The sequence below is a fragment of the Perca flavescens genome, chromosome 4, assembly GCF_004354835.1.
Source record: "Perca flavescens isolate YP-PL-M2 chromosome 4, PFLA_1.0, whole genome shotgun sequence".
NCBI lineage: Eukaryota > Metazoa > Chordata > Actinopteri > Perciformes > Percidae > Perca > Perca flavescens.
Genome location: NC_041334.1, coordinates 16,427,282 through 16,446,794, shown reverse-complemented (window position 1 = coordinate 16,446,794; position 19,513 = coordinate 16,427,282). Strand labels below are relative to the sequence as shown.

The following is a 19,513-nucleotide window of genomic DNA, read 5'->3' as shown; positions in this document are numbered from 1 at the left end:
TCTCCCTCTGATTGGCTAGTATTCGTTGCCTTCGTTGGTTGGGTTTAGTGTGGGATTGGATAGGGTAAGCGATTGTTAGGGAAAGCTAATGAGAGGCAGAGTAGGGCGGGACATGCCTTCATCGTCCTAGGGAAAATATACTTATCTTCCCACCTTCACCATCTTTATAGCTTTATGATTGGTGGATCAGCGGATTGATGGGTCTACCTTCCGATGAAACAGAGAAAGGTCAAAAGTAGCCAATCAGCTACGGGTATGCACATTACCTAAGCGGTGTAAGTCCGCCCTCTGCTTAAAACTCAATGGAAATTTCCATTCTCTTCTCATAGCTATATCAACCCGGCGGAGCACACGGAAACGTAGATTACGACTCGAAACACTCCTACAGAATAACTACTATTTTGGTAAGCAAAGTTTTTTTTTTATATTTAGTATGCATTTTTAAAGTCATTAAGTTGTTCGCGATAGCCAGCTTTTTTGCTTTTAGAGACTGTAACGTCATTGTTCACAATCGTTGTTTTAACCAACCAGTTAGCTAGCTAGCTAGCCACGTTAGACCGTTAACGAATTTGAAAGCACCCGCTCTAAACCCTTTAATAGAAAAAAGCTGTATATAAATTGTTTTGCGCTTTATTGCTAACTTTACGTTACATATCAAACTATGTTTCTGCAGTATACTTGACGTAATGCAGAATCTTTATGGAAAGAGTCATATTTGCACTTCTTTAAGGGAACGTCAATGGAAGCTTTCATCCCATTGATTTGCATTGGCCGTCTACAACTCAGTTTAAACGAAGCTTATCATAATTCGCGGCACTGCCTGCATGTTAGCGTTACTTAGAAACTCAGATGCAATGTTATGTTAGTTAGATAAGTATCCAGATGAATGGAAGCTTTTAATGCCCATATATGGTGTTCCGGTATTTGACTGTGACACGCCCACGGGGTGTACTCTACTACTCGTATTACAATATATGTCAATGATTACAAGTAGCGGAGCTGCCACGTCACGGTCCCGTGACTCTTAGGTACCTAGATAAGCCAAAGCCTCTGCTGTGGGTGAGATAGTCTCTGGATATACACAGTCTGAGTTCTTAGGAACCTGCTTATTTATCTGAAGTAACTCCTCCCGTTGTCTCTGTCTAGGACTCTATTCATTGATCTGACTGAAGAACACTTTGGTTCTACATCACTACATTTTACACCTCTCTGTGAACTTATTTCAAAGTCATCATGTCTCAGCAGCAGATCAGGTAAGTCTCATACATTTTCTTTTTCTCCATGTAGTATAATTTGATGTATTACATTTCTGTAATGTGCCACAAATGAGTGAATTGACAGAGAATTTTTTTTTTTTCAAGCAAATGCCAAACATTACCTACTTTCAGCTTCTCATTGTGACTTTTAATGTTGTTGTAAACTGAATACATTTGGGGTTTTGATTGATTGTTTGACTAAGCCAGACATTTAAAGACATTAACATGGACCTTAGCAAATTGTAACGACAACACAAATGAATAATTGAGACAATGGCTTGTTTTTAAAACATTATTTTCATTGAGTAATCTGAAGATTTTTTGTTTTTGTTTTGAATAATCACCTATGTTTAAAATGAAAAATGTCCAACTGACAGTGTACAGCCTAATGATATTGCATTTACAATGCTACTAAATAAAGAAAAGTATAAAATACTCAAAATTAAGAAACTGACCATTTCCTTTTTATCCTAGTCCTAAATGCCTTATTTTATGTTCAACATTTTACAGTTTAATAGATGAATTTCCACAAAGTGACATTCTTTTTGTTGTTGTCTCCTTTCAGTCTTCCAGCCAAGCTCATTAATGGAGGTATTGCTGGCATTGTTGGGGTTACTTGTGTCTTCCCCATTGACTTGGCAAAGACCAGGTTACAGAATCAGAGACAAGGTCAGCAGGTCTACAAGAGCATGTAAGTATTTTTGGTTACTGTTGTTTTACACGACAACACTTTTTGCCTAATCTCTTGGCATTAGAACTACTACGTCCACGTATAATCCAGTACTAGTCTTGGTAATCCCACAATGACACATGCAGGGCATTGTGATGAATGTACAGGTTTAGAGGAAAATACTGATTTGATGGACCCTGATGTAGGGCTGGGCGATATGGCTGAAAACTGTATCACGATATAAGTGTTCCATATCGGTCGATTTAGATAATTATTGATATTTTTTTATGACCTATTTAAAATAACCAGGAGAAAAATATATTAAATTTAAACATTTTTATTTTAAACTTAACCTTCCTCTGAATATAATCCCCTCAGGCAGAAATGTCAACACAACCATGGAAAACACTCAAATAATGAAAATGTAAACATGCTTCCCTTTCAAAACAAAAAATAGTTGTAAGATTGCTGTTTAAACACTACCTTGACCACAGGTAACGTTACTTTGTAGTAAAGTGGGCGTAGCTCCGCTGTCAGCTGCTTCGGTGTTTGAATAACGTTAGTGGTTTGGCGGACGTATTTCAACGAGGCAAGACATCTTCAATCCAGAGTTTTAATCGTTGCTCTGAACCGTCTTTCTCGACTGTCTATAGTGGGACCGTAGGTGGATTGTTATTGTGTTACTCCGCTGCATGCTTCAGGTGACAGGTCTTAATGTTAGCACGGCAGAGTAACGTTAGCGCGACGGCTAGCATTAGCACAACAGGTAACAACAGACACGGCTGCTCTTTTTGGCACAAGTTATTCTGTCATGTTCTACTAGTTCTGCAGCTTCGATTTCAGAACTTTAGATTTCTACCCTATCCATCTTCACTGCGGCACTCACTTCCCCTTATCACTCCACGCCGGTTTGTTATTGAAGAATCCAACACGAGACAGCGATATGACGCAACCAAAGTTGATACTGTTACATGATTGGCAGTTAGTGTCACTCCCTACATCGCTAGGTTAGCAGAGAGTAAGTGCCTTTGTTCATGCAACCAAACTTGCTTCGCAACCTCTGGTTTCTTCCGACGAAGAAAAACAAGTCATCGAACGTTTTATAGAACGCATTTTTTATTGATATTGATTGTGTCTATCGCGAGACATATCGTTATCGTTTTATTGCCCAGCCCTACCCTGATGACTATTCATATGTCTCATTCCTCTCCAATGAGCTAGTCCAAATGCCTTTGAAGGGTGTGTCATTTCTTTTATTTTTTTCTTCTGTAGGATGGACTGCCTTATCAAGACAGTTCGATCAGAGGGGTACTTTGGCATGTACAGAGGTAAGATTTATGCACATGTGACCATAAAGAACCAGTAGGCTCGAACATGTAGGGGAGGATTAAATGTAGGAGAGAGTAAGATCTTTCTATGCAGACGTTGAAAATTGATTACATGATTGCTGACAGTTCAGATACAGTGGATTTTGGGTGCATGGGTTGTTTGACTTAAATATAGTTATGAATTAGAATAATTGAATACGTTGTGAAAGTGGCCAAAGCTGCTCTCATGCAAAGTGGTTTTTCAGCTTTAAGCTGGTGTTTTTTATTGATAACATTCATGCAGTAATTAACAGAACACACTGTTTAATCATCAGTTCATTCAATGTCGAAAAAAAAATAAAGTAAAATCTTGTTGACATAGTTAAATATGAGGAAAAGGAGACATTTTAGTCTGGGTCTCTGCCTGTGTGAGGAATGCTGTTTGTTTGCATCTGTGTTTTTCATATTACAGACGTGGGTCCCCCTGGGATATTGAAGGCTAGCCGATAAGGCGCAGCCACGCTGGAGGCAAATCATATAATGGTTCTTACAATATTGCTCTATTTAAAACTATAGGCACAAGTGTTTGTTTTGCCATCTATTTGTTCTGTATTTTGACTTCTCGTTAATAACTACTTGGCTGTCTCTTCACTGTCCTGTCAACTCGTACATCCTCATTTTTTCCGACTGTATAAAGTGTGTCCTTGCAGACTTTGGTTGATCTTGAAAATGAATTTGTGGCGAACTAACTAAAGTTTTATTTTAGCTAGTCTCACAGATCAGTTTTTAAGTTTGTCTAAAGTCTGCACACACAGTACATGCACAAGGATTCGGGCTGTCCTCTCACTAAACTCTAATGATTTCTCTTGTCTGTTGTCATTAACCTACCTACCTGTAAAGTGGGCCTTTTTTTTTCTTTTCTTTTTTTTAAATCATAAACTGACTCGCTGTACTTCATAGACTTGGTGTGTGCATCTTTCTGTGGATATTCATCACCCTCCTCATTTCTTGTCTTTTGTCTTGCTTGTTCCTCATTTACCTTTTTTTGAAACTCCTTTTTTATGTAATTTCCTTTGACATAACCCCCTTCACCATTATGACTGAAGTTACTCCAAATTGAGCATTTGTCCTGTCTTTTGGAACTTAGCCATACACTGTGCTTTTTAAAATGTAATGGTAGTGGCAGGGAATGTTTTTGTCTGTACTCAATGAAAACTGGATTGGGGCTTCTGTGCTAACGGTTTGTTTTCCCTTAGGTGCTGCTGTAAATTTGACCCTGGTCACCCCCGAGAAGGCAATCAAGCTGGCTGCTAATGACTTCTTCAGACATCACCTCTCTAAGGACGGGTAAGCAAAATCATCAAAACCTCATCTTAAGGAAGTCAAGTATCTCATCATTGTGTTGCTGTTATATTTGTGTTGCTTTATATTTCTCCCATCTGTTAACAGAAAGGGCCAGACGGTGTTCAAAGAGATGCTGGCAGGTTGTGGTGCAGGCATGTGCCAGGTTGTGATCACCACCCCCATGGAAATGCTCAAGATACAGCTACAGGACGCAGGCAGACTTGGTGAGAATGCAACGTTGACATTGAATATTATCGGTGTGTGCATTTCACTCAAATCGCTGCCATCGTGTATGTGTGTGTATATTAACATGTTTTGTCTATTGTCCAAAGCGGCCCAGCAGCAAAAACCCGTCATGATGTCTCCCACCAAGCTTGTGGCCACGAACACCATGCTCAGCCGCTCCTACAACTCTGGGACGGTGGTCTCAGCACCACGAGCTGTGTCTGCCACACAGATAGCAAAGGACCTCCTCCGTACGCAGGGCATCCAAGGGCTCTACAGAGGGCTGGGGGCGACACTGATTAGGTAAAACTCTTATTCCCCCCCTGAGGAGGAGCCATGTTAACTTGTTTGACCAGTTACTGTGTATTGGGGTTTGGGCCCTAAAACATTTCGTTTTATTTTCTTTCAGGGATGTTCCCTTTTCTATTGTCTACTTCCCATTGTTTGCCAACCTGAACCGCCTTGGCAAACCCAGTCCTGAGGGGTCGTCGCCCTTCTATTGGGCTTTCCTCTCTGGCTGTGTGGCAGGTTCTACTGCCGCTGTGGCGGTTAACCCCTGTGATGGTGAGTTTTTAAGAAGCCATTATCAGCTGTGATCTGCCCTGTTTATTAGTTACAGCACTGTAATGTTTCTGGAATGTAATCAAATATGTTTTTCTTTTTTCCCCAGTGGTGAAGACTAGACTGCAGTCACTGAACAAAGGGTCCAGTGAGGAAGCTTACAATGGCGTTGTGGATTGTGTAAGGTAAGACAGTTGAGTCATTCATTGTTGCATAACTACCTTCTGTTTTGTGTGTGCGTGTGTATACATAAACCCATCCCTCTGGTTCTCCACAGTAAAATAATGCAGAAGGAGGGGCCCTCTGCCTTCCTGAAAGGTGCTGGCTGTCGAGCTCTGGTCATTGCTCCTCTGTTCGGCATTGCACAGGTTATGTACTTTGCTGGCATTGGCGAATACATCCTGGACAACTCTCCTCTAAACCTCCTTTTGGCATGAGAGCATATCAACTTGCTGGCAGGCTATGCATAGGACCATCTGAGCGTAAATGGTGGAACAACTGGCAGCTACATACCATCAGTTTACAGCAAAAGAAAATCGCACAAGTCTTGTCCGACTAAGTCAAAGGCTTATGAAGACTTGTGTGTGGTCTGACTGCTGTGTTGCACTCTTAACACTTTTGTGACTTATTCAGTAGGCTATAGCCAATGTTTGCACTTGAAGCGGTTAGCCTTACTGGGCTGGGGGACTCAGAGTTGCAGTGTTATTCTTTCTTTGTCCTTGACAGTCCTCTTCTGTTTCCCTCTGTGAGGGAGGGGAGCTCACTCCATCAAAGAACCAGACCTATTTTTATGTTTTCTTCCTTGCTATCACTTTCCATATTTGTTTATGCATATGCTAGTTTTATTTTGAATTGCTGAATGCAGCAGCTTTGCAGTACTTTGTATGTTTTGTCTTTTCCATTTTCTGTCTCATGTTACAATTCCTTCCAAGTTGGAACAAAGGTTTAAAATGGGGGGGACACATGGGGCCCAATATAACAATTCATTGCAAAGGGATCATTTTACGTTATCAGTTTGAATAACCTTGAATACCACTGATCATGAACCATCCTACTGACATGGGACCATATGGTCTGCTAAACCATAACCGTGTCCTGTTATATATTTAATGTTAGTTCTATAGTTGTTAGTAGTCTGTGAACTGCAGTGTTTGTATCTTAATACTTGCAAAAAAACTTGAGATGCATTCATGCACACCATGTATGTTTGTCCACATAACGTTACATATGCATACCTGAACCTCAAGACTTTCTTTGGTTTATACCTTGACAGAGCAGACTGACATTTCTCTATGAGTAAACACTCTTAGCCAAAAAAGCATTATTACTGTGACTGAGCGAGAGAAAGATGACTGTTACCATATGTTGTGTTTGTAAAGGCTTTTTGTACATCCCATTAAACTCTGCAATGTACTCCTGTGTTCATGGATTGATTTGACTGATTGGCTTAACAAGGGCCATGCAAATGTAGGGAAACCAGTATTATCTGTTCTATGAAGGGAATAGGCAAAATTACTACTTTAACTTTGGTTGGCCCAGTGGAGACACTGAAAGCTGTGTGTCGCAAAGCTAAAGTTGCCCCCATTTTCGCAACTGTCGCATGTTTATATATTGTACATTAGAAGATTTATGCAAAAAATAAAATTACTGTTTAACAAATGTACGCAGGCCTCTTGCAGAGGTGATTTTTGTCAAGCCAATGTGATATTGTTTTAAGGGTCCTAGGCCCCTTCTGACAGTATGGTCTATATGTTACTGTGCATTTACCACTAGCATTACTGGTTTAGCGTTGTGCTGCTATTCTGAACGGCTGCCATTTCCCGTCACAGAGCTCTGGTGAGTTTCAGGAAACTCACCGACCACAAAATTTACATTTGAGACACAACTGCTCTGCTTCTACCACAGCCACCTTAGAAGAAGTAGACACTTCAAAGGCGGGAAATAACCAAACATCAATAAAAGCACCCAATATTTTTATTACAGTTAACAGTATGGCATAAACTATATTATTCCTATAATTCACATCTTATTGGCACACCAACAAAATTTACATCCAAAAGAATTCACACAAAATGCAAACTATCTCACGGTTACAGTTAACACATGCTCCAGAAGAGCTCAAGATGTAGTGTTCTTGACCTTGTAGATGAATTTGGAGATTTACAGAATGGCAGTTTCTCATCAGACCTTCCCTAACCCTTTGGTGTGACATCATCATTACACTTTCTCTATTGTGCTTTAAAGTAGAAATACTTGTCAGGGAGCTATGTACATATTCAAATCACAAGATAAATAGGTCATAGGTAACTAGTGCGATAGCTAGAGGCTTATTTGTGTGACTAAATAGGCACATAATGGAAATGTAAAGGTAGGCTATTCCTCAAAATATTTAAGCACACAAAGTAGTATTGGTTACATAAAACGGGTAAAAAGGGCACGATAATGTTAAGAGTAGGTGCATAAAATAGCTGTCCATATTTACAGCAGCCACAACATTCCTGTGTCAAAAAAGGCTTCATGTACTGTGTTGTAGCTACAGTGCAGCACTGTGTAACAAAAATATGTTAAAACTGAGGAATGTCACAGAGTTGTGCCAAAATGCAGAGCATGTGTTACGGAAAAGAACAGAGAAATACATTTTCAGTGCTGGTGGAGTTGAGGAGAAGGTGTGAAGATAACGATCCAGCGTATTGTGTGGAATTTGGCCCGCAGACAACTGGGATGTATTGTACTCTCTCTTTGTGATATTCAGTGAACTCCCCCACCAGATCACTCTATGAGATATGACATTGAATGAAGGGATCAGAGAGTGTGTAGTGGGCTGTGTGTGTGTGTGTGTGTGTCTGGGATCAACTCACCATCTATATAACCTCCCTGTTGTTCCTGATGGCACAACACAGAACCATACTGAAGATCATTCCTATGATCTGAGAGCAGACACATTTATGTTGTTAAAACATGTTGAAACATGTATGGAGCTTCATGTAAAGTAGCCCAACCCAGTATAACCTGCGAATTGTTGAAATGGCAGTGAATTGCAATTACGATTTTGGGTTAATGAAGTTTAAATTCAAGGTTTTGTTAATCCTCACCATTACTCCTGCGATCCCAATCCCAATGTATCCAATAATATGCAGTTTTTCATTGAAGAAGTTTGTTATTGCAGTGAGACAGTCCTAAAAACAGCAATAAAGCATTGTTATTACATTACATTCTTACATATTGTAATTACAGGTGCTGCACATGATCCCTACTGATCCAATGCCATACTTGTACTAAATTGCAGCAAATCCTGTAATCTTAAATCAGTGCTATACTGCCACCATGTGGTTATAAATTGTTATAGCAGGCATGAGGGTTTACCTGGGTGTTGGTGTCGGCTGCGTCACAAAGTGCGTTAGACGTGTCTGATGCGGAACCTCCACAACAGTTCAGCTGTGAATGTGAAAAGTAAAAAAAGATTACAACTGTGATGCTGGTGGCGTTAACTGTGACAACCATTATGAAAGAGGACAAGTTTTACTCACAGTTTTGTGGTAAATTAATGCGATTGCGGTGGCATTCGGATTGGAGATGTCAGCGCTGTAGGAGCTGCTGTAAAACTTTTGGACTTCCTCAACAATCTGTGCATTGAGAAAAAATGACAAAAAAAAAAAATCAGTTATGGGATTTTTGTTTTTGTTACATCATGATTTAAAACTTGAATTGCTCAAATGTTGTACCTGCTCCTTGTTCATGAATCCGAACACACCAGCGGCAACCTCTGCTCCAAAGATTATCAGAAGGCAAGCGAAGAACTGCAGAACAGAAGAGAGGCTGATTACTGCATTCTATTGAGGGCTTTCTTTCATACAAGCAGAGTTGGTAGCACTTCATTTTATGGGTCAATCATTTCCTAATAATTTCCCAGGATTCCTGGAAACTGGTACTACTTTACGTATAGGAAGAAAAAAAAAATGTCCTTGAAAGAAAAAAAGCTCCATTCAAACTAAAGTAAATATTCATCCATTATTAATAAATGATTATAAACTTTACTCTCAATATTTGTATTATAAAAATTGTGCAACGTTTTCTCTCAACTATTATAAAAATTGTGCAATAATTGTGTGCTTGTATTAGCTTTTAACTTTTTTTAATTGCTAAAAGAATCTCAGTTACCCTCCAAATGAATTGGAATGAATTGATACTAATTAGTTCACCAATCAAACTCTATTTTCCCTATAAGTAGTACTAAATTACACATAGATCTTTCCAGGTAATTTAGAAATTAAAGACCTATAAAAAAATAAAGCGTCACCATCAAAAAATCCAGATGGATTGTTTAACATTCAGTATATCTTTATGGCTTTAACACTGCAGTGCATGAATGATAACACGAGAGGCGGCACTTTTGAGCTCTTGAACTCACCGATGCAAGAAGACACTGAGACTCCCGTACAGCCCCAAAACAACCAAAAAACCCGACAATCATCATCAGCCCTCCTGCACCGAGAAGGATGTACACAGCTAAGGAGAGAAAAAGCAGACAGATTGGTACTTTAACATGTTTTTCTCTGTAGAAATAAATCAGGAAAGGAACAATCCACCAATCCTATAATGTTCACGATAGAGGAATTTATAGCCTAAATAGACTTGAGGACTAGAATCTAATCAGTGTGTTCTGTTACAAGACTGCAGTTCACAGCTTCAACTGAGGATGGCAGCATGATGCATGCCTTTAATGTCTTTGTTGAAACAGAATTTATAAAAGGATTGGTGTTGTGTTTGTGGACCATCAGAAAAGTGTAGGTGGAAGCTCTTCGAGTAGCCTAAAAGCTCTGTATAGCCGCCTACAATTCAGCGTGATTATCAGCCCACTCCTTCAGTCCGAAACACCAAAAAATGAATCTCTGACACAAAACGGTACTTTTAGTTTTTGGCTCTCTGCTAAAAATAGTACTTCTTTGTCATTTTGCCTCCTCGGGGTATATCGTTAGATGAGTGCATTTAATCTGTCAGATTAGAGTTGGTGTTTAAACTGTGTCCAGGTGTCGTGGTCTGGTATGTGAAGTTATAAAGCTCCAGAGAGATATTGGTATCAAGATGGTTCAGCGCTTGTCGAGACAGTCCAAAAACTAAATTCTCTGAAAATAAATACCATCTGTCCATCCCTCTCAGTGTGCTGAACAAAACGAGACGCTGGACTCTGTCCTGCTCTAGGCAAAATGCAAATAGCTGAATATCCTACTCATCTACCTCTCCGGGGCGCAGGCAGACTCTGTGCAGTATCACGATTTGAATTTGAATGAAATCTGATGGAGCTATTGAGTCTATTGAGAAACAAGACTTTGGGTTTAATCTTTTGTTACACTGGTGTTATTTCCAATTACTCAGACTTGCATTCATGGTGCCGCAGGGCAAAGCAGTACAACAGATGCCGTGCGCTTGGCAAAAAGGCAAATCTAATTTTCGGGCGTTTGATTGCTGCAGAATTAGACTACATCCCCCCAACCACCCCAGCTCCCTACGAGCCTGGATGTCGTCACCTCCCCAGTCTGCTCCCCTGCTCCCAGTCCTCACTACTGAGCCCTTCACACTGTAACTATACACCGGACCCGTCCCAGAGGCCCACGCTAAGGGTCTAATTGGTGACATAGAAAGCAACCGCTGCAGCAATTTAATTAATCCACATGGGGGTGGGTTTGCAAGCTGTTGTTTTCTTGCTGTTGAACAAAAAAGGGAGGTAATGATGAGGTGAATAGCTGAAGGGGGCTGGAAACAAGGGATGCACTGCTTCAAAGTGGAGGGTTAGCAATGGAAAATATAATGAGCCAAGACAGCTTCTACTGTATATACAAAGTCTCTACACAGAAGTGATCATGGCGGACTTGGCCGGTGATGTGTTTAGCACTTCCTCTTAGCGAAACTGTTGATATCTAACAGGACACTTTGTCCTTGTTAATGCTGGCAGCTGGTGGCAATAAATATGTTATTTCTGTCTGTATCTGAATGCACATAATGGCTGTTTAAATGCTGGCACACAGAGCAACAAAGGTGACCGAATGGAAAGTGATTCACCCATAGGGAATGCTTCCACTTTAACTTGTTATGGTATCGCTCTGTTCCGTCTCTTTGCTGGAGGTGAATGTAAGCAGCAACGCTCCACCATTCTGCTCATGATGATATTTATTTTGTTGCTAAGGCTCCTTCTGTAAGACCATCGATCCTCTGCACGGTCTTTCAGATATATACACATCTCTGTTTAAAGGTTTGGAATCACCTGCCACAAAATTTCGACTGGGTACAGTCAGGTGGCGGAGAGGACTACTATATTTTAGAATGGTCTTACATGCTTTTAGGCTGTAGAAAGTCCTCTTCACGAAACGATTTGTATAAAGGGTTTGTTTTAGGGCTGCACGATATGAGGAAAATATGCGATAATGTTGCTGAATGTCGCGATAACGATATTAATTGCAATAAATAAACAGATATTAAAGTGTGTACTCAGTTCTGCATTTCTGTTGCTTTCAATATTCTTCTAAAATACAACAAATTGCTTGTTGAACTTCAAACAAATGAAAGGAAATCATTTCCAACATTCTTTTATTGAACAAATTGAACGTTGAATTGAAAATAAAAATGAGTGACAGCTACATTTTAAAGTGCAGTTTTCTACTGATATTTTCTTTCAACTTCTTTTGCCATATGTCGCAGCCTTTCGCGATGTGTTTATTACGCCAGCTGATATCGCTGTAAGGATAAACAAACATTTTTTTTGTGCAGCCCTAGTTTGTTTTGTAAATGGAGAACAGAAAAATGTACAATGGTTTAACAAGACTGACAGTTAATATGGCAGAAAGAGACACCTCTGAGCAACAGTTAAATTATAAATAGGAACAGGAGATATCAGCAGCCATTGGTCGAAGAAATTGTAAGCTTAGCATCAAAAGGTGTGCAGATTTAAATAGGAACAGGTTCCCGTGTCAGTGTTAATGCACAATAATGCAGCATACAACAAGCTGGAATTACCAGGTGTGTCTCTTTAGCAAAGCTACTCTTCTTACAACTCTACAATAGAAATAGAAGGTCAGTCGAGGGTAAGCACTGTTGTAATGGGATCAGAGAATATCAGCTGAACATCACGCTTTTCTGGACCGGAAAACAAATTCCAAATCGAAAAAATGGTTCCAACAGTGTTCTCCCCTGTAATGCAACACTGTGGGGGCATCGACTAGATAGAAGTTTTAATTATTTCTTCTTCTTCTTTTGGGGCCAAAACTATTTCAAATGTAAATCATAGATTTGGTGTCTGAATTATACTGTTTTTTTTTCTGTTGAAGGAAAGAAGAAAAACATCAATATAACATACTGTAATATAAGGTGATTCTAAACTTTTGAACGTTAGTGTAGATGCATTGACAACTTTGCATTAAGTAATCTGCTGCAGTCAGTTGTAGCAACACAACAAAGGAATGTGTTGTAAATTACAAGTAAGAAGTAAGGTGTTTGAGTAAATGTACACATTGAAAAAACAAGTTGGGTAAACTCTGCGATATTTGCATGTCAAATGAAACCAAAGATTACCTACAGTAGTTTGCATAAACAGAAAACTGTGAGAACACAAGCAGGTTTTAGTTCAGTAATATAATAAACAATATCTTGTATGACGGTTTATATTGTGTATTTTATGTTTTTTAGGCTATATTATTTGCCTTTGATCCCTCTGTGCCTTCCCCCCCTCACATTTCCACAAGCTACTGTATGAAACATTGTTTTATTTCTTACAAACATACACTGCATGGTACAGCGTTGTGACTGCCACTAAAGGAGTCTTCAGGATAGACTCCTTGTCACCAGTCACCTGCCCCACCCAACCTGCTCCCTGTGTCCTGAGGGGGGCAGCAATGAAGTCCCATGAAGGCACAGCAAAGAGCTGATGAAGTGAAGTCACCATTTTAGGTCATAGTCTAAACGGCAGTAACAAGAATAGGCTTCATTCTAATCATCTGCTCCCACGCAGAGAGAGAGAGAGAGAGAGAGAGAGAGAGAGAGAGAGAGAGAGAGAGAGAGAGAGAGAGAGAGAGAGACACAGAGAGAGACAGAGAGAGAGAGAGAGAGCGAGAGAGAGAGAGATGGTCTATTGTATGGAGTACTGCACCACTACTACACACTGAAGGGTGTTTGTCCACTCTACTGAATGTTTTAATCACCTACTGTGTGTTTTCTTCTGAGCTCTGCAAAGGAACATTATAATAACAATAACAATCAAAAGCAACCCGAGTGCTACAATCTTATATTAGATGGATATTTCTATCTAATATTATTATTATTAATATTTCAGCACAGAGACAGAGCTGTTCATTAATCAGTTAGACTCTGGTCCATTTGTCACTGTTTAAGCATGTCTGATCGATTCATTTCTATTATTCCGGTGAAAGGGAAATCTAATCAGTGTTTGTAAACATGAGCAATTCTCTCCATAACCCATAAACTGGAGCACTACCACTAATGGTGCATGTCAATAACGGTTTGACGTGTCGTCTTTCACTTCCCCTCGGCACCATATGTCAAGCGTCAGAGCGAGGTGGAATATCCGAGGATTGAAAAAAAACCATGCCTAATAATAATTAAAACCACTCAGGAAAGAGTTATCATCGTGCGGAGGAAGTGATGAAACATCACAATGCATTGAGGGTAAAATGTGCTTGCTAAGTGTTCATTACTGCTCAGTAATGGGTTACCTGCGCCCCCTGAAAGGCCCTTCAGTTAAAATGGTGGGGACCCGGGAAGCTAACAAGGGTTTGTTAAATGATTATTACAGCGCATGTGTCTTAAATTTCCAGGAAAATTATATCTTTAAGCATCTTTCACAGTCAATCAAGATGTCAAACTCTACTTTCTGGCTCGGTTAGGAAATTTCAATTCTTCAATGGAAATATTAAAATTTGAGCTGCTTCATGGCTGATAAAACCCAATTGACTTTTCCTTCCTTAATATTATTACTTGTATAAAAACTATCTGCAGCCCATATCCGCATCATTACATTGTTGAGTGATGGATATACACAGAACTGGGACCACTAAGTTATTAAAAATTACTTTACTGAATCAAGATAATCCAACAGTTTATCACAATAAGATAACTATTGATTGGCATGAGGTGTGATTGTAGGACGTACCTATGAAGAAGGTGTCGGGGGCGCTATCACCCGTCAGGAGCTCCACTGTTTCTGGGTCAAACCTGAGCCAAAGTCCCACAGCCAGCACCAACAGGCCCGACAGCTGAGGAACGATACAATATATAATTAATATTCATGTCATAATTTCACACTTTTACAGGCTATTAATGCATAATGTTTGCACCTTCTTGAAATAAGGTTCCCAATTTCCCCATCAATTTTCAGGATTTAGGTGATGTCTTTGGTGATAAGTTCTCAGTGTTGTCCAGAAATCACTTCACAGTTAAACACTGAGGCCCATCATGTTTTTTTTCTTTGGCTCTTCTGTTGATTAATATTCTGTAGGTGGCACCCTCGACTTTGTCTCTTCAGCAGAGTGGCTACTGATGCTCACTTTCTTCTTCCGTTTATTCCAAACAAACTGCTGCCAGAGATGTTAATGCACCTCTTTAGCGACTAAAAGTTTTAGACCTGTTTAGGCTCTCAAACAGTTCATAGGCTGCAGGTGTAGCCAATAGAACAATTTGTTTCTGTGACATTTTTGCAATAATGTTGTTTTTACTGATCATTATGTTGAAATACAGCCTAGGTATAAAGTCGGAATATCAGGTGTGATGTGCCTGATAAGTTTGCACAACACTGAGAGGACATCATTGCTCCCTTCACCAGAAATAAATCAATCGATTGAAACCAGGTGTCACCCTAAGAAAGTTAATCCTTCTGACCTTCTACACACACCCAAATAGCATTATTTGGTTTAAACTGACAATGTTATATTTACAGATTAACAGGTTGAAAACTAAATTGCAACTCATATTTCTCCTACTGATCTTAAAGGTGAACAAATCCTCTCAACCTTAAAAGTTTTAGTGAACTCTAAAAAAAAAATCTAATTCTGGGAGGAAAACAGCAAATGAAGAAACAGATGCAAGAGTACAAATGATTGGAAAAGGAAGACAGCAGCTCATGCTGTCATACGGACCATCAAAAATTCAAATCTTAACGGCACCATCACAGTATCAATGGTCCATCTCCCATGGTGCATTTCAGCCACAGGCTGTGCCAGCCTCACAGTGCCTGGGTGATGTAACTCACACTGGCATTGGCTGCTTGTTTGGCTCGGCACCCCAAAATGACAGCGTACTGTATGCCCCTTTTGGCTCCAACCACAACAGCTCTGCTCTCAGTCCCCAAACTCCTAAACAAAGAGGTCGCTGTCTGTTCGGGTGACACAAGTGATTGTCTTACAGAGCACAGATGAGTCAATGCAGCCGTTTAGATCCATATATACTGTATCAATTAGCAGTTAACATGAGCATCCATCCATGACAACTGCAAGTGTCTGTAACAGCATCTAATTAGTCGATTGATCAATAAAATTAATCTGCAACCTCTGTGATAATTAGTTAATTGAGTCATTTTTTTCAAGCAAAAATGCCAAAACATTCCCTCCTTCCATCTTGTCAAATGCGAAGATGTGCTAAATGCAAAGTGGACTGCATTTATGAAGTGCTTTTCTAGTCTACCGACCACTCAAAGTGCTTTACAACACATGCCAACATTCGCCCATTCACACACACATTCACACACTGATGGCAGGAGCTGCCAAGCAAGGTGCCAACCTGCTCACCAGGAGCGGTTAGGGGTTCAGTGTCTTGCCCAAGGACACATCAACATGCTCTTTGGAGGAGCTGGGGATCAAACCAGATACCCAGTAATATTTAATTTCTTTGTTTGTTTTTTTAAGCTTTTGCCATTTTTGCTCCAACCCTTGGAGTTTTCTCCCTCAGTCTGTCAGGTCTGCTGAATCTCTGGACTGTTTTAAGCAAGGGGATAAGCCAGCCTCCGCAAAGCGTAGCTCCTATGGCACCATTTTGATGCTAATAAGCCATCACCCGCCGTTAGCATTCCACTGACTAGCCTTCATTTTGGCGTTACTTTGACAGCGAATAACTTTACATCTGAAGCGTTTAAAGACTCTATTTGTCCATTGTTTATTTCTAAAGAAACACGACAACGTATAAAAGGTTCCATTACCTTGTATCTCACGTTTTGGCCCCGTAGCAGACGTTTTTATAAAAATAGGCTAACGATTGTGTCATAACCACGCGACTTTCTGCGAAATTACCGTACAGTACAGGAGAAGCTCGCAGGCAGTTTCAACTTACATGAGCTGTTTAAGTTTAATTACTAATGTTAACTAGCATTTTAGTTAGCAATAATTAGCCTGTGCCCATGTTATCTCCTTACATATACACGCTCTCCGTCTCTGCAAGATTGGGAATGATTGAGATTTCTCTTGGCACAGCTACCAGAAGACTTACAACTTTCAAACAGGTTGCTCACGTCACATCTACGTACTCAAGCTCAGTTGGAGGCTGCGCAGCAATGCTCAGCCATCACCGGAAAAGTGCTTCTAATATCCTTCACTGCTCTCCGTTGCAAGTCTACGGCGTTGCTTTGTCCATAAAATTTACTGTCTATGGCTTTAAGCTTTTAAAAACCTACCTTTATACACTAGCCTTCGTGTAAATGGCTACACCTCCTTTATGCTGTATTTCAAATTGATGTTGTATTTTGTAATTCATTATTTATTTATTCATATGTATTGCGCAAGTGTGTGTGTGTTTGTGTGTGTGTGTGTGTGTGTGTAGTAACTGTGTGTTTTTAAAAGTGCTATATAACTAAAGTATTACTTACTTACTTACTTACAAGCTAAACTGTTGCTGGATTAATACTAATATTCATTTTATCAAAAAACATGTATGCAGATCCTGAAATCTGAAGTGGGAGCATCAACAAATGAATTTGGCACTGATGTTTTTCTCTAGTGGTTTTCAACCTGGGAGTCAGGACCCCCCACACACACACACACACACACACACACACCCCAAATCTGCTGGGTCCTAAGCCTGTCTGTCTACTTTTTCAAAATAAAAGGTTACTTCACTCCTTAGTTGAACAGTCTGTTCACAACCCTTGGACTTTGTTTTAGGGGGTTACAAGCCAAAGCCAAAACCATGTTAAATATCCATTCCCATCATCTACACAGATAGTAAGAGGACCTGACATAAGAGAAGTCGCTGCACAGAAAATCGAAAGTGACTCCACAGTAGTCGGAGCCACCGGTAACCTTATCTGAGTGGGTCTAATGTAACATATAACAGACCCAAACAAAACCCTCCATGATGTTCCCAAAACAGATTAACTATGTCTGTTAAAAACTCCCAGACCTGCTGCAAAAAAGTCACAGTACAATGCCAAATCATGAGAGAGGATCTGATCAGTGGGTGTGTTGGAAAAGTGGCATCATAGCTGCAGTATGACCACAGTACATTACATACATAAATCATATGAGCGTTATTAAAACGGTTAGTGGCTACAGACTCTCATTTGATTTATTAATTAATTATTCGATAGAGGGCACTTTAAGAGCTGTAATGAGGTAGTTTTAATGGATTTAATCGGAAAGAAGACGAATAATAACATATATTGATTGGTTTGAGGATTTAGGAAACAGTACAGAGTCAGAAAGGAGTTTGCACCGAGCAGGTGGATAGAAGCAATCTGCACGGTCTACTCCCCCAGTTCTCCAGTGTGAAACGAAGGCAGCTTAATTACAATATAAATAGACAGACTATTAGCCTGCAGCGTGTTTAACATGTAAACACTACAATGAAACTGACAGGTTGTCCACATGAAAACCGAGCTTGATAACCGTTTAACATAAATAATTGTACATCAGTTCATCTAATGAGAAAAAAAAAAGAGAAGAGGATCAGGCTTTTTAAACGGTGATTTTAATATAGCAACGTTGTTTCCATACGAGCCGTTGGTGAAGCGGACTTACCCAAAAGATGAAGTTGAACACGAAAAGCAGATATTTCACGCATTTCATCCCTCCCTGCACTTTGCTCATGATGTCACCTGATTTGTCGATATTTCCGATCTCTGAAATCTGTTGTTCTGCAAATATTCGCGTCTCCCACTTGGACATCAACCATGTAATGATGATGAGCTGCACAGCTACACATCCAAGCACGAGGACATGCGCAAAGCATAAAGCTGCACACAGTCTGATCGCTCGCACGCTGGCTTGCGCCGCCCATCGTCGGCTCTGTGTGTAGCCTAGTGGTACCCAAGGTGGGGTTGAGGGACCATCGGGGACCCCTGAGACTCCAACAACATAAGGAACAGGTTCATTTCAGTGTTTAATATCACTGATTGGTGTTTTTTTAGTTTATAATAAGGCCACGGTTTGTCAAATGGTATGTCAAATATAAAATCCACCAAGAAATGCCTTGTTAAATCTGATTTTGTCCAATAAATGTGTGTGTGTGGATGGGAGTAAATACCAAATTATATAACAATCTATGTGGGTGGGAGATGTGAAACTGGTGCAGTCTCTATTTTTGAGTCCCCACAGGGACCCCCAAGGGTCTCTGAGAACCACTTTAGGACTTTACTATATTTTACTACATTTTTTACTCTTTAAAAATCTTGACAGCAGCCTGTGGGAGGCTAATGACATTTTCACTTCTCATACCTCCATGACCTTTATACTAAAAGTTGGACAATAGTTAATCAAGGCTTTTAATCCTGCAAATCTACGCATTGGCCACTGAAATCAGTGTTTATTATGGAAACGTGTAAAGTATGCACACCTAAAACACAGCAAAGAATGCAATTCCAGTTTATTTATGATCTTTTTCCGTTATAACTGACTGTCAAACTGGAGAATAAAAGAAAGTTCTGGGGCATTCATTGTTTGTGTTTGTTCATGTTTCACAAAGAGTTTAACCTGAGCCAGACCGACAACAAAGATAGAAATCATATCACATCCATACAGGGATAGTAGTATACAGCTGTTAAAACATAATGAAATATATGACACTCTGGTATCGGATCGGTACTCGGTATCGGCCGATATGCAAGTTCAGGTATCGGAATCGGTATCGGGAAGCAAAAAGTGGTATCGGGCCATCTCTAGTTT

The 19,513-nt window shown here is 39.9% G+C and overlaps 2 protein-coding genes across 3 annotated transcripts; one reads left to right on the top strand and one right to left on the bottom strand.

Moving 5' to 3' along the window:
- Positions 1-298: 298 nt before the first annotated feature.
- slc25a55a (solute carrier family 25 member 55a) lies at positions 299-6,776 on the top strand. 2 transcript variants are annotated; one of them, XM_028576698.1, is made up of 10 exons: positions 299-404; positions 1,147-1,253; positions 1,822-1,947; positions 3,199-3,254; positions 4,490-4,580; positions 4,683-4,801; positions 4,910-5,105; positions 5,212-5,366; positions 5,473-5,548; positions 5,641-6,776. In XM_028576698.1, the coding sequence occupies exons 2-10, from the start codon at positions 1,234-1,236 to the stop codon at positions 5,798-5,800; spliced, it is 999 nt and encodes a 332-aa protein (XP_028432499.1). In that variant the 5' UTR covers positions 299-404; positions 1,147-1,233; the 3' UTR covers positions 5,801-6,776. The 2 variants fall into 2 exon arrangements, with proteins under 2 accessions (XP_028432499.1, XP_028432500.1); XM_028576699.1 differs by lacking the exons at positions 299-404; positions 1,147-1,253 and having other exon boundaries at positions 1,914-1,947; positions 3,706-4,580.
- A 543-nt stretch (positions 6,777-7,319) lies between these two features.
- Positions 7,320-18,638, bottom strand: tspan2a (tetraspanin 2a). Its single transcript, XM_028576537.1, has 9 exons — positions 18,371-18,638; positions 14,521-14,623; positions 9,772-9,869; positions 9,086-9,160; positions 8,891-8,986; positions 8,727-8,798; positions 8,456-8,539; positions 8,222-8,290; positions 7,320-8,137 (listed from the first exon to the last, which is right to left on the bottom strand). Exons 1-8 carry the CDS (start codon positions 18,515-18,517, stop codon positions 8,225-8,227), a joined length of 741 nt encoding a protein of 246 aa, XP_028432338.1. The 5' UTR covers positions 18,518-18,638; the 3' UTR covers positions 7,320-8,137; positions 8,222-8,224.
- Between the last annotated feature and the right edge of the window lie 875 nt (positions 18,639-19,513).

What these genes read in the sequence shown, in the direction of transcription:
- slc25a55a (XM_028576698.1), top strand. Translation starts at nt 1,234, where the DNA reads ATGTCTCAGCAGCAGATCAG. An exon ending in ATGTCTCAGCAGCAGATCAG is followed by an intron (nt 1,254 to 1,821) that starts GTAAGTCTCATA and finishes GTCTCCTTTCAG; the next exon opens with TCTTCCAGCCAAGCTCATTA. An exon ending in GGCGGTTAACCCCTGTGATG is followed by an intron (nt 5,367 to 5,472) that starts GTGAGTTTTTAA and finishes TTTTTTCCCCAG; the next exon opens with TGGTGAAGACTAGACTGCAG.
- tspan2a (XM_028576537.1), bottom strand. Translation starts at nt 18,517, where the DNA reads ATGTCCAAGTGGGAGACGCGAATATTTGCAGAACAACAGATTTCAGAG. An exon ending in TGTTCAACTTCATCTTTTGG is followed by an intron (nt 14,624 to 18,370) that starts GTAAGTCCGCTT and finishes ATCGTTCCTCAG; the next exon opens with CTGTCGGGCCTGTTGGTGCT. An exon ending in CATTAATTTACCACAAAACT is followed by an intron (nt 8,799 to 8,890) that starts GTGAGTAAAACT and finishes TCACATTCACAG; the next exon opens with CTGAACTGTTGTGGAGGTTC.